The sequence below is a fragment of the Camellia sinensis genome, chromosome 1 (genome assembly GCF_055761805.1).
Source record: "Camellia sinensis isolate YWXY chromosome 1, ASM5576180v1, whole genome shotgun sequence".
Classification (NCBI taxonomy): domain Eukaryota; kingdom Viridiplantae; phylum Streptophyta; class Magnoliopsida; order Ericales; family Theaceae; genus Camellia; species Camellia sinensis.
Window position 1 is genome coordinate 15,708,874 of NC_138961.1, and position 15,463 is coordinate 15,724,336.

General features: G+C 31.4%; 1 protein-coding gene across 4 annotated transcripts in view; it reads left to right on the forward strand.

Annotated features, from left to right (window-relative positions):
* The first annotated feature begins 12,756 nt into the window (after window positions 1-12,756).
* The window catches only part of LOC114268197 (beta-hexosaminidase 3), a 42,670-nt gene continuing 39,963 nt past the window's right edge, over window positions 12,757-15,463 (forward strand). For 3 of the 4 annotated variants that reach the window (XM_028209313.2, XM_082872238.1, XM_082872242.1), the window contains exons 1-2: window positions 12,837-12,974; window positions 13,694-14,029. In XM_028209313.2, coding sequence (XP_028065114.1) covers window positions 13,703-14,029 — 327 coding nt within the window. In that variant the 5' untranslated portion in view covers window positions 12,837-12,974; window positions 13,694-13,702. Of the gene's footprint in view, window positions 12,975-13,693; window positions 14,030-15,463 lie in introns of all 4 variants that reach the window. The other variant, XM_028209314.2, reaches the window with a different exon arrangement.

Genomic DNA, 15,463 nt, shown 5'->3' on the forward strand with positions numbered 1-15,463 from the left:
TCCAATGGCTGAAATTAAAACAAACCAAAACGACGTCGTTTTGGTTAGTAAATTGAAAAAAAAAAAATGATTTCAAAATTCCCTCCATTTAGAATAGGTATAGCAGCAGAAGGAGGGAAGACCGAAGGAAAGGAAAACAGAGTGTGAGAGAGAGAAGAAAAAGAGAGAGGCCGCTCCTCCCTGCCTCCCGTCGCCCCGTCGTCGCCGCCGGGTGCCGTCGCACTGCTTCAGAATCAATTTGTTGCACACACTGTTTCAGATGAATTTGGATGGTGAGATTTGTTCTATTAAATACTTGGTCAGGATTGAGCTGTTGAACACTGAGGTCTATGAAGATGGAAACCATACCTGAATATTAGGATGAATGAAAATATGATGGACAAATAAGGCAGGAAAGAGAACAGAGATTTTGAAAAGAAGGCAAAGCCTCCGGAATCCTAAAATAAAACGTAGATTTTAATCAGAAATTCTACAAATGAGAGAGAGAGAGAGAGAGAGAGAGAGAGAGAGAGAGAGAGACTTGAAGTCATTTTCAAAGGAAAAAAGAGATATGAAAGCAACTTCATTCCCATTCACCTATAAAATTTAACATCATAAATTTGAGATTCATGTTGTACACAAAGCCATAAACGAGCATAACAACTACATTGATGAGACTTCAATATTTATAAACTCATATAAGATGAAAGAAATCACCTAGAATCAAGTATGTGCTGTTAGTACAAAATGAGAAAATACAGCAAGAAGGTCAAGTGATACAAATTCAACTCCTACATAAATATTCTAGAAAGAGAGAGAATGTAAATGAAGTGGAAATTTTTTCAAAAACTATAATTAGTTGTTGATTGCTAGAACTTAAAAATTCTTGTGGATATATATTTACTTTTCTGCAATTGAGTTCTGTTAGAATAAGATGGTCCATGAATTTTATTGTAACACGATAACCCAAACTTTTCGAGGATGTCCATTTGGAACCTCCTCCCAAAATTATTATGAACTTCGCCTTTATCCCTAAAATCACCATGTCCTTGGTAACCCCTTCTTGTTAAAACCTTCAATCTGAACCGCACCAACTCCAACATCTTATTTGACAGACCAATTTTAGCACCTTTCAGAATTTATAGTTCAGAATCTTGGCTAGCACCGAGATAGATTGCCTTGCATCAGAGAGCATCTATTGCATAGTTTTATAGTGATATAGAAGATTCAAGCAAAAACTACATGCCTCATATTAGCCAGGAAATGTATGTAATGAACTTCTGGATCATAGTGCACTGCTTATTTTCACTTCATTGTTCTAAAGTATTTTTCCTCATTGCTATGCTTACTGATTTTTCTTTGTTTTTTTTCTTTTTTTCATGCATCCATTATGTTTATCATTGTGTTGCAGCTAATAGTGAATCATGCCCCCTTTTTCCCAATTTGTATAAGTCAAGAGTAACTAATACCTTATTGCAACAAGCTTTGAAAATTATTTTGGTTATTATTTTCACAATCTCTGTTTTCTTTCCTGCCTTATTTGTCCATCATATTTTTCATTCATCCTAATATTCAGGTCTGGTTTCCATCTTCATAGACCTCAGTGTTTAACAGCTCAATCCTGACCAAGTATTTAATAGAACAAATCTCACTATCCAAATTCATCTGAAGCAGTGCGTGCAACAATCTGATTCTGAAGTAGTGTGACGGCACGCCGGCGGCGACGGCGGGGCAACGGGCGCCAGGGAGGAGCGGCCTCTCTCTTTTTTCTTCTCTCTCTCTCACTCTGTTTTCCTTTCCTTCGGTCTTCCCTCCTTCTGCTGCTATACCTGTTCTAAATGGAGGGAATTTTGAAATCAACTTTTTTTTTTCAATTTACTCGTTTTAGTTAGTTTTAATTTCAACCGTTGGATCTCCTCACTTCAGGAGATCACTGCAGGGTTACCACTCTAGAGGATCCTGACGCCTTTTCTCATCCATTGCTTCTGTGTTGATGATCTTGTCCATCCTTACTGCTCGCTACGCAGAAGAGGATTCTCTCTATGCTCTTCCCAAAAGATTAATCATTGGTCTTGTTATGTTATTTGTCTCTATATTATCCACAATGATTGCCTTTGGAGCCACACTCTATGTAATGTTTGGAGATAATAAGGTCTGGATTCTTGTTCCTGTCGTTGGATTCTCCTGCATACTTGTGACCTTGTTTGCAACCTTGCAATTTTCTCTCTTTGTACAAGGTGAGGAAATTTCATTTCGGGTCTAGATTTTATCATCACTACATGTAGTGATGATAAAATCCATTTCGGGTTCGGGCATCTTTGGCAAGCAAAGTGATCGTATGCACTTCTAGGTATAAAACATCAAATGTTGAGAATGTGAAAACATATCTTCAGCCAAACTCCTCTAATATTCAATGGTATTTCAAATTACAATTGCTATTTGATTTGGTGGTGGAATGCAATGACTAATAAGAATATTCAGTTGCTTTGTAAATAATGAGTTATTACTGTTTGATTATTTTGTCATTGTTGTCAAATTTCATTGACAAAATATGCGAGTAGTAGTCATGTATGTGAGTCATAGCTGTTGGTATTGGTTTTGCTATTTTCTCTCTATTTCTTTTATGATGGGATTCACAAATGGTACTTATATTTAATTTTATTATTAAAAAATGGGAAATTTATTTAAAAAATCTTCTTTTAAGTATTTATATTGTAATTAGTTCATAAGATATTATTGTATTCTATTATTTTTAACATTTGATCTACCAAATTCTAATTCTTATATTTAAGGTTATGGACAATTTTACCTTAACAAATATTTGTTAAACCCTTAGCAACTTGGTGATATAAACATTCACATTAAATAAATTTGACAATGTGAATGTTCACATTATAGAATATTCACATTGCTAATGTGAATATTAATGCATGTTTTACCGTACTATTATTAAGCTTATTTTGGTAACTATGTCACCCTTAGGACTTGTTAGAACATAAAAAAATAATTTGGACTAGTGGGTGTTTGGGAAATGAGTTTTTTTGTAGGTTTTTTTAGTTGTAGGATATTATTGGAGAATTTTTTTTTTGTGTTTGGGAAGATAGTTGGGTTTTTTTGTGATTAGGTGTGATGTTTGTGAAAGAAAAAGTGAAATGATTATGAGATTTGATGTGATATTTTGTTTGGATTGGGTTTTTTTGGTTTTATAACCAATTTGTCTTTTAGTGGAAAAAAACAAAACAAAACAAAACAAAACAAAAACCAAACTTCCCAAACACCCCATAAGTCGAACATAAGTAGGTGAAAATAAATTTATGAATAAACGTCCTAAAAAAATAGAACAAATAATTATTTGACTTTATTATTTTCTTGTTAAATAGAACAAATAATTCTTTGAGTTAATTACACTTTTTACTCCTGTACACTTAAAGTGTTGGGATTAAATTGTACAAATGGAAACTATAAGAACTAAAATGAAATTTAGATCAAACGATTGAGGGTGTATACCATAACATTAGCCCTTTTTGACTTTATTATTTTCTTGTTAAATAGAACAAATAATTATTTGAGTTAATTACTCTTTTCAGTCCTGTAGACTTAAAAGTATATGGATCAAATTATTTAGATTAAAACTAAAAAACCTAAAATGAAATATAGATCAAACTATTGAGGGTGTGTACAACAACATTACCTCTTTTCGACTTTGTTGTTTTCTTTTTATTGTCTCTACACATCACATGTTAGACGAAATGCTGAAATGGTGGGAAAGGTGTTTTAACAGGTTCTGTGGATCATCTACTGTTAAGGATGAAGAAGATGGAGAGGAAAATATGGAGTGCTATCCTATTGGTTGTGTTGTGGTCAGTTTGGAAACATAAAAATGAGTGTGTTCAGAGCATCTAATTTAAACCAGACTGAGTTGTGTGAGTTGATTAAGATTATGATAGCTTTGTGATTGAAACTACTCTTTAAGGATTTTCATTTTACAGCCAATAACTTCTTTCTCAACTTGAGGCTGATCAGGATGTGCTTGGGAGGAGTTGTGATGCAATGAGCTGGGGGTGATTTGCTAATTGGGGGTGGCCCAGGGATTGGGCTGGTTTATTAGTTCTGCTGTTTGTTTTCTGTTTTGTTTTTCTTGGCTGTAGTGTTTCTCTCACCAACTTTGGGGCTGTGCTAGCATAGGATCGGGTAGCCTTATAGTTCCAATATAGTTGGGATGTCGTAAGTCTATTGTGATGCCCCTTGCATTTTCTCCATTTTGTTGATGTAATTCAAATGGTTGTACATTTATTCATCAATAAAGTTTTTTTTTGGCTAATAAGAAAAAAAACATTTTAGACGAAAGCAAAGTGGTGTTTGAATTAAAGATTTGAGATGATTTGTTGAGGAAAATAAAAATTCTATTTTATTTACTTTTTTTTTTAATTTTTTTCCCCCCTATAAATCTCAAATCTTAAATCCAAACACAATTTGAAAAGAAAAAAGAAAAATGTGGATGAAATGTAAATGAAACATATTTACATTTCACTTATATATATATATATATTTTATTTTTTTTCTTTTCTAAATCCTTACTTAAATCTAGGATTGGACAAACATCCATTCAATCTGCCAAAATCGAATGACCCGAACCAATCCGCTACATAATAGACAATTTCAATGGTTTGAGCAGATGAATGTAGATGTATTTTCTCAATCCGCCTAAGTTTGGACGGATGGCAAGCCACCCAATCTGCCGACACTCCTAAGAAAATGATGTTATAACCACCTGATCCAACCCGATTCGACGAATGAGAAGTCACTTGAGTCAACCCAATCCAAACACAACCAATAGATATCACATGACAAATACGTTAATGGCATCTTAACAATTCAAGTAGGTCCATATACATTTTTTTTCCACAGAAACGTTATCTACTGAGTCCAAAATGTTTTGGAACTAGTTAAGAATTCAAGTAGGTCCATATACATTTTTTGCCACAGAAATGTTATCTACTGAGTCCAAAATGTTTTGGAACTAGTTGGGATTTGGGTGGATTTGGCTCTAGGAGGTTTATCAATATTGATCACTGCTAAAAAGATGTTGCATTGCATCTGAAGGACGATGAGTTTGATTCATGTGTAACTATCAGATGTTTGTTGTTTTAGAAACAATCCAAAACTACTCGTTTTTAACGTTTATTTTTCGATTAATTATACTAAGACCCTTTAACTATTAAAAAATATTATTTTACCTTCTTTATCTATAAATTCATATATATTGACTCTTTAATTATAAAAATCATATAAATACATCCTTTTTAGAGGTGGTTTAGGGAGGGTTTACAAGGGGTGAAAGTAATGGTTTAGAGAGGGTTTAGTTGAGAGGTCAAAATATATATGGTTCATATATGATGATGGTAAAGTAATATTAACTAATAGTTGAAGGGGTCTTGGTGTAAATAATATATTTTAAAAAAAATAATTTATTGTTTACGTTTATAAAAATTATGGATAAAAACTTGTTTGAATTTTAAATCTCAAAATGTTTTACAGTTAAAGAACGAATAATTTAAATATTTGGGACCAAATTAAAACAATTATATGTTAAGAACCAAATTGACACAATTTAAACATTAAGAACCAAAATGACACAAGACTCATATTTTAAGAACTTTCAATTGCTGAATTCTATTAATTAATAGTTATCATGCTTCAATGATCGGGCTCTTAATATTTGTTAGCCATTAAAGTTGAGTTCTTTAGTTTCGTCTATATTCACTTAATAATTTGAGAGTGGATACGTGCCAAGACTTTACACAAATATTTGGTAGATTTTTTGATCAATATCAATGAAATGCACAGTATATTTTTTTTCTCCTGCAATTGCACCCTTTTATTTTTTAATAAGAATTTATATTTATTTTAGATATTTTTTTAATATGCAAATTATTTTTTACAGTGTAATTTTTTTCTCTTTTTTTTTTCCGTAATTGCAACCTGTTATTTTTAATAAGAATTTATATTTATTTTAGATATTTTTTTAATATAGAATTTTTTTTTAAATTTTTTTTGCAATTGCAACCTGTTATTTTTTAATTAAAATTTATATTTATTTTAGATATTTTTTTAATATACAAATTATTTTTTACAGTGAATTTTTTTTTTTTCGCAATTGCAACTTGTTATTTGTAATAAGAATTTATATTTGTTTTAAATATTTTTTTAATATACAAATTATTTTTTCTAGATTTTTTATAAAAATAATTTAACAATCCCATCACTAGCCATAGTGTATGGGAGAAGTAAAAAAAGGTGCAGCAGTAGGTATGAGAGAAGTCAAAAAGGCTTGTGGATTGGGAGAAGTCAATAAATGCTGAGATTTTTTTTTAAATCAAAAAATTAAAAAATTAAGATTAAAATATTAAAGTTCCTATAAAATTTTTGGGTTAAAAACTCTCTTTACCTTATATAATATATAGATATATAGATACCATAGACGTCGTTGTATTCCCAGAATACCAATAATAATCCACTAAAAAGACGTTGCATTGCATGTGAAGGACAGTTCACATGCTCTTTTCTTATTAATTGGCAGCTCCCATATTTTTTTTCTTTTAATTTCATTCATGTCTTATTAATTAGCAGGTCCCATATTTTTTTAATTCCATTCATGTGTAACTATAAGATATTTGTTGTTTTAGAAACAACCCAAAACTACTTGTTTTAAGGTTTATTTTTGGATTAATCACAATAAAACTCTTTTAACTTTTAAAAAATATCATTTTATCCTCTTTATCTATAAACTCATATATATATTGATCGTTTCAATTATGAAAATTATAAATACACCCATTTTGAAAATGATTTAAATTGAGTTTGTATCAGACAATATACTGATAGTACAGTCAAAGATCGGTTTGTATCAAACAATATATCAATAAGCAATGGGTATTGATAGCGTTGGACAATATTCACTGTCTTTAATGAAATAAATAAATTATATTTGTGTACTTAACAACAAACGGAATACAAAAAAAATAAAGGATATGAGAGAGTTTGTTTGATTACAAAAATCAAACCAGAAAATAAAATAAGTAAAACAGATTTTTATTTTGTTACAAAAACAAAATGAAAAATCTAAAACAGAAAAATAATAAAACAGAAATAAATTAATTACTTACCAAATTAATTTCTTGAACAAATTTTCTGATCAAGTCCAGTGTTTAACACTGTATCCTTAAGACAGATTCGTCGTCTCCACGGTGCTTTCAGATTGTGGACGCCTATCCCCTAAGATAAAATGATCAACAACAAACATGATCAACACTACAAATTGTTTGCACAACGAATACACTTTGTGTTTACACTATTTCTTACAAGAAAATAATGCAGCAAAATGTAGAGAGAAATTGCAGAATATTTTGGATGAAAAATTGAAGTGAAAACATTAAATGAGGAGCTGCTTATTTATAGATGGAGTGGTGGCTGTTTAATTTGAATTAAACAAGTACATATTTGAATGAATAGGTATGGTACCTGTTAAGTTTGAATAAACAATACAAATCTGTTGGGTTCAAATTTTGAACAGATAAAACCTGTAATGAACATATTCGAATATGTCCGGGTGGGAAAAATAAAATCGGAGCCAATTTTTTTTGAAATTAATTTTGGAAATTCAAATTCCAAAAAATTAGAATTTAATTTTAGAAAATAAAATTCAAATATTTTTGGCTCAAAAACCAATACCTCAATTCATTTCCATTCATCCATTCCGGGTAAATCTATTAACCAAATTCATTATTATCAAAACAACCAAAATGATACTGCAACTCTATGGTTCACAATTCAATGCATTCATAAATCCAACACTTCTATTTCTTGCCATTTTACGGAATCACATCCGAGGGAACCGACACCCATAAATATATAAGATTTCAGGACTTTCACCCTAGACACTCCGGCCAACTTAATTCTCAATGAAGTTCATCCCCTATCTCCTCCCACACAATGGAGTACATCCTCTATCTCCTCTTAAACAATGATACATATACAATGGTTCAATCAAACCGTCATATTCAACGACATAATTCAATTGATTAGTTTCAATCTTCCTAACTCTCATGCAGTTTCTACATCAATCATAGTTATCCTCCACCAATAGTCCAAAACAGATATTTCTAAACAGATAAATAAATCTATCAACAGATAAATTATAAAATTCCCATAGGTGAGTGATTTATTAAATTCAACTACACCATTTATTTACACATCCTCCCAATTTCATATTTCCCATACCAATTTCATTATTTATACAAAATAATTATTTTGTTGAAATTAGGGCAATCTTCCAATTTTCTCAAATATTACACCTAAGACCAAATTTCACCAATTATACCCAAGCAATATCATGTTCAAGACCTCTCCTACACATATGGTACCAAATATGAAAAACCCCACTTTCAAATATCAAAACCTTAACCCTAACTTCACCCAAATCTTTCCAAATCCCACCATTTATACAAAATGACAAATATCTAGGTCAAAGCTCATATTAAAGAGTAGAATATTCCTACCTCAAGTATAGAAGCTCAAAGGAGAAGAAGGAAGAAACTTTGAAGATGACTAAACTCCACCTTTTTCGGATCAAAAGAAAGCCCACGCAAAAACTCTATCTTTTTAACAAAGGAAGTAGGGTAGAAAGACCCTAGATCATGGAGTATTTGTAGAGAGATAGAGAGTTTTAGAGAGAGAAGGTGCTGGGTTAGGGTTTCTAGGGAAAATGAAGATCAAAAGTGGTGTAAAATATATCTACTGCGAACTGATATACGCGGTCTTCGCTCGAGCGAGAGAGTTGTCACTCAAGCGACCAAACACAACAAGTAACCTCGCTCGAGCGTAGAATGCAAAGCTTTAGGTTTGCCATAGACGTAGACGCACGCTTGAGCTCAAGAAGCCACGTTTGAGCGAAGAACTTACATCTTCCTAGAAAACCTATGTCTGGGAAAGAAACCTGAAGACTCTCAATTCTCGCTCGAGTGCAAGAAACCTCGCTCAAGCGAAAAGGCAAATTACACAAGGCTCGCTTGAGCGTAAGAAGCCTCACTCAAGCGAAGGGACCAAAATCTGGGCAACAACCATTTATACCAACTAACAACCAACTTGTTCCAAACTCACCTAACAAGTCCTAAAACTCAATTTCAAAGAATTAAAGGAAGGAAATAAGACATAGACAATAACATATAATCACGGAATCCGAGTCCAAAACACAACAAAGGTTGGGATGAAACCGGGATCGCTATACGGGAGCGGTGTGTGGGACAATTTTCATGGGATAACAATCCCATGGGATTAAGTGGTGAAATGACCATTTTGACCATCTACTATTTAATTATGCATTATATTTAGTAAAATTCAATAAAATTTAAATGTCTCAACTTAAAAATAAAATAATTTTATTTAACTTTTTGTTGATGTATTATTTATTTAATTTTTTAAAATAAATTTTTTATAGATATTTTATTTTAAAATTTTGTTTATATTTTGTTTAATTTCATTATTTAAATTTAATACATGTTTTATTTAATTCCATTATTTAATTATTATTATTTTTTAAACTAAATTTATTTAATTATTAAAATAAATTTATTTAATTATTATTATTTTTTAAAATAAATTTATTTATTATTTGTGAGTCCCACTTCTTGAAAATCCTATAATTCATTTATTTTTTTGTATTATATTTTATATTTGGTTTTTGTACTTTTTTTTATATAGTTTTCTTGAAAAGTTTATTTTTAAAAATTAATAAATAAATACGTAAATTATTTTCTATTTCAAACAAATTTATATTTCTTTTTATTTTTTATTTTTTTTCTTAAAGTAGTTTTAGTTTTGGGCAATTATTTAATTTTTTTTTTCTATATATTGTAATTTTGTGCATTTTAAGTGTATCATATTTTCAGTAATACACTCGGAGATACACTATGAAGAAAGTATCATGCGAAAATCAAGTAAGAAGAAAAAAAAAATAAAACAATACAATGAATATGGAGTAAAGATCAATGATCAAAACTTCTAAAGCAAGCAAGCAAGCAAACAAATAAGCAAGTAGAATAGAATGTTTAACTATAGATATTTAAAAATTTGTAACAAAATTTTATAACTTTCATTTTTGCTAAGAAAAATCTATTTGGTACTAGCTAAATAAAATGCTTTTCAAATAGTTTTTTTTTTTTTAAAAAAAAAATTGAAATTAAAACTATAGTAAATTTATGTAAGCATAATTCCTAATCACATTTTTTTATTTAATGTATAATATTATATTGACTACCTTTCTTAAGTTTATTTTTTAAAAATATTTATATAAAAGTAAAAAAATGTCATTAGGAATAAATTTTGAGTGCTACTATTAGCACCTATCAAAATTCTTTGGACTCCCTATTTTATAATTTTTTTTATTACAATTATATCCTAAAGTAAAATTACATTAAAAGCCATTATTAAATGGAACACCCACCTATCAATAAGAACTAATACTCTACAATATTGGACACCCACCCCCACCCCCACCGCCACTCGCACCTCCAACTCCAACTATACGTATTCCATGTTTGTAAACCCTAAACCTATTACTTTTCATAACTAACTAACATAAACCCTAAATCTATTATTTTTCATAATCATCTTAAATCCTGAATGTGTCATCTTCATCACCATTATTAACGCTATTGAACTTGAAAGTTTTGCTTCAAGTATAACGTATACTTTATCACTTATTTCACTGTGTAGAGCAATGGACAACAATTCTAGTGAGACCGGCGTTCTATTAATAAGTTTATCTGTCTTGTACTAACATTCTCGGTCGTTTTCGATCGTTCTTGTTTCGTTCGAGCTGCTCAGTACTGGTTTGTTGACTGTTAGAATTATGTTCGGTAATACAGTACTGAACATAATCATTTCGTTCAATACATAGGTTCTGAACATTAATGCAAATAGTCAGTTCTATAATTTTCTTTGTTAAACTAACTTAGAATGGAAAAGAATGAATTATAATGGATTTATGTTATGTATTTTGAATGGATTTAATTCATGTTATTTTAAGTTGTGAATTGGAATGGATTCAAGTTACACAGTAATGAACAAATTTTGTTCGGACATACAGTGCTGACAGGATCATTATTGTTCGACAAAACAGTTCTGAACAAAATACATTTTTTCGGCTACGCAGTGGTGAACAAATCGTTTGGGGCTACATTTAGAATTCTGATGGCGATTCAGACGATGATTCTGTTTTTCCTCACCTTGCAAACGGTTATGCAAATCTTGTAGAAATTGGAGTATCTTCGATCGATCTTAGCAATGACGAAGATATGACGAAGATACAAAAAGCAACGAAGAAGATGATGATGAGAGAATGAGAGAGGTTACTAATTCGGCGATATGGAGAGCATTCAGAGAAGATGAGAGTCGTCAGAATGCTCCGTTGACAGTCGAGACGGCGACGAGAATGATGGAGGGTTGGGGTCCAAGAATTCTATACTGAACCAAAGCTCCAAACTTTGAAGATTGAGTGAGCCAGGGAATGAGAGGGATGAAAAATTAGGTGAGTGTGCATTTCATTGTGAAACACATTATGAATATGGGTAGATTTGGTAATAAGCGGGGTATTCAAAAAAATATTATTAAAATTTAGGATTTAGGGTTGGGATCAAAAGAAATGGGGGGTTCAAAGAATTTTGGTAAATACTAATAGCAGCACTCTAAATTTTTCCATAATTTAGTTATAAATTTTTCCCATACATTACTTTTAAATTTTGAATAAAAACAAACCTAAAATAATTGATTGAAGATATGTTGTATTTATTATATTTCTTTTTTGTGTGTAAAAAAAAGAAAAAAAAAGATATTTAAAAATTATAATATACATATATAAATAATTATAAACGCAAACAATCTCTATATAACATGGGCGAAACGCTAATAATATAATACGTGTAATAAATAAATAATATTTGTTTATATTACCCAAATTATTCTCTATCACCGACTAGTTTTCTAATTTTTGCAGTCCCTGAGTGTTGTGTTTTACACGGATATGGAGAGCGTCTGCTGTGTGGCAATTTGAGCCTATTTTGGGGACCATTTTGACAATCCGAACCGTTCATATTTTAGAATACGTCAAGTAGAACATGTCTGCAAAAAATCAAATTAATTGGATATCGTTTACGCATTCATCCACTAACATTTGTATCTACAAAAATAAATACAAATGTATTTTATCTTGATTAAAACGAGTACAAATATGAGTGAATGAATAGGTAAACGATATCTGATTAATTTGATTTTTTATAGGCATGTCTTACTTGACGTATTCTAAAATGTGAACGATTCTGATTGTCAAAATGGGCCCCGAAATAGGCCTAAGTTGCCGCACAGCCGACTGCACAGCAGCGTCCCACATTTGTTTTACACTAGTACATCACATTCTCTCTCTCTCCTCTCTCGATATATATGTCGTGTAATAATGAGTCCATAATATCCAAAGGGTAATGATACATCCTACTAAAAGTGATGCTTTAGAGCACCACTAATGAGTTGGCAAGTATTTAAAAAAAAAAAAAAAAAACACAAACAGTGGGCCTTGTCCATTGCCACATCACTAGTGGTACTTTTAGAGCACCACTTTTAGTGGTCTCAAGCATTATTGATATTGAAACGGAGCTGCTACATAGCTCTAATTAGAGCTGCTAATGAGCTGTCCATGAATAAAAAAAGAAAAAAAAAAAAAACACCGTGAGGTAACAGGCAAAAAAGAAGAAAGAAAAAGACAAATTAAAACTCTTTTTAGAGCTCTTTTTTTTAGAGGTCTATACCATTTTTCCTATCCAAATTCCCCCATCCGCCCCACTTTGTTCTTCCGACATTGCACAGAGGGAACGCCCCAAACTTGTTTCTCTTTCTTCTCAGGTCAGTTCGTTCGTTCTCTACTCTAGTAGTAAGTATGTAACAAGGTAGGTTGTGGTTTCTACTTTTCTGTGACTCTTCTCTTCTAATCACTGCTCTGCTTGCTTATCCATTTTGTACCTACGTTCTCTCTCTCTCTCTCTCTCTGTATCTATCTATGTATTCTCCAGCATTTCATTTTCCGTCCCAAGTTTTCGTTTCTTTGCTAGGAAAGAATTTTGGATGACAAGGAAGGAAAACGCACCTTTAACTTTCCCACTATATATAGTTGTATTTGGTTGAGTTGTGCAGAGGCTGCATTTTTTGTTTATTTATTTTTCATTTTATTTCTCTTCTGATCTCTCAGTATTGGACAATTTCCATATATGTTTTATTTCCCCACATTTTCTCAGCAAAGAAACAAAAAAAGCGACCGACATTTCAACCTTGAACGATATTCCCTTGTAGTTTATAGAGAATGGCTATTGTTTGGATTGTTCTGAATGTCAGTTGTTGAGTAAGCCGGGAATCAATTCCCATCAGCAACCTACTCACTCATCCAAAATGCAACAACTTAATGCCTTAATGAAAATTAAATTGAAAAAAAAAAAGAAAGAAAGAAGAAGAGGCAAGAAAATGGGAAACTCATAATTTCCTCTTCTGCTTTCTCTCTCTCTCTCTCTCTCTCTCCCTGCTAATGTGAATTTTGCTCAATTACCCTTTCGAATTTCTCTGCCTTCCTCTTATTATTACATATATATATTCTTTTTCCATTTTGGATATGCAGAATTTTAGGATGGTGAAGTTAGTGGCTCAAAGTCTTCTTCTTGGCCTTTACCTTCAAGTCCTTGCGGTATTTGCTGTTGATGTTCACCGCCTTAACATATGGCCAATGCCCCAATCAGTAAGCAATGGGCATCAAATTCTTCATATGAGTAAGGACTTTGAGCTAATGACTCAAGGAACCAAATATCCTGACGCTTCTGGGATATTGAAGGATGGATTCTCTAGATTACTTGATGTTGTCCAAGCTGCTCATGTTGTTGATGGCAACTTTTCCCATTTCGACCAATCTGTCCTGCTTCAGGGAATTCATGTGGTTATTTTTTCACTCAATGATGAGGTCTGTTCTGTTTAATGATTGCATCATTTCTTTCTTCTTACTTACTTCTCTTGATTCACGCTGGGTTAAAATGGTTTTACCTTGCTGAATTGTATGTATTATTATACTTCTTGTAAATGTTTGCTTGGTCTTCTCTTTTTCGCTTCAAGAGATCAATTTATGCGTGGAAATCTTACATTATGAAATTTTCAAAGCAAAATCATTGTTTGTCTTTTCTGAATCTCCTTAATAACATATGCATGGAGATTGGTATTCTCCTGCATTCTTCTTCTTTATTTATTTATTTTTCAAGATGAAGTTCAATATTATTACAATAATTAAAATCACTGGTGTAATTGTTGTTACTTGTTCAAATAAAATCAGAGTAACTATGATACTGCATGTGACAAAAATATTTCCCCTTATTATATGGTTGAATTGTGACAAATGTCTATATGTATTTACTTTTCTTATAAAAAAAAATTATTGAGAAAATACTCCCTTGGGGGATGCCGCTATGTAAGTATGAAAGAAATCAATTACCCCAAAGTGTTAGCAAAGTTCGAAGAACTACCAGAGAAGGATAGACATTTCTCATGACCATGCTACAATAATAAACTTGACAACCTACTCTTGACCAACTTTCAGTCTCCAACTATGAAATAACTAAAAGTGATATGAGGTTTGGCGTTGATGGCGAACATATTCAACACAAAAGCCACACCAATCCTAACACATCCCAAATTTTGCATTTGAAATCTAAGGTGTGACTCAGAGTTAAGGGTTTAGATTTGTTTAGGTTTTAAATGAGTTAAAAATAGTGAGATATTCTGTTGGAAGTTTCTGTTAGTTGTGGCCTGATATAAAGTAGTGTAACCAGTTAACTTATTTAAAGCCACATTTGGCATTCAAGGTCTTAATAATAGAAATTGAATAGGGTAAATTACACTTTACCCCCTTTATGTTTAGTCACTTTGCCACTTTGGCCCTTAAAGTTTATTTCTGTAAATTACATTACCAATCACGTGGCATAAAAATATTTTATTATATTATATATAATTCACATTTCTAATATAATCTTAAACTCCAATATAATCATATATTTTTTATGTTATGTGATAGTTATTATGGCATTTCTGTCTAGGTTTGAACATAAATTAGCTTTAGGAGTAAACTGGAAAAAATTTGAAACATAAAGGACTAAAGTGGGAAAAAATATACTTTAAGGGCCAAAGTGGGAAAGTGATCAAACATAAAGGGGCAAAGTGTAATTTACCCCAAATTGAAAATTTGCAAGCAATTGCTTTAGATTCGAAAAGAAATGTTTATTACATAATCATAATACAAGTGTATTAAAGTAGCTCACAACACGATTCCTTTTCTCCCTTCTCAAACCCTATTATATTAAACCAAAGAGAAAGTTTTGTCATGTAGGTACTGTTGGGCAATCTTTAC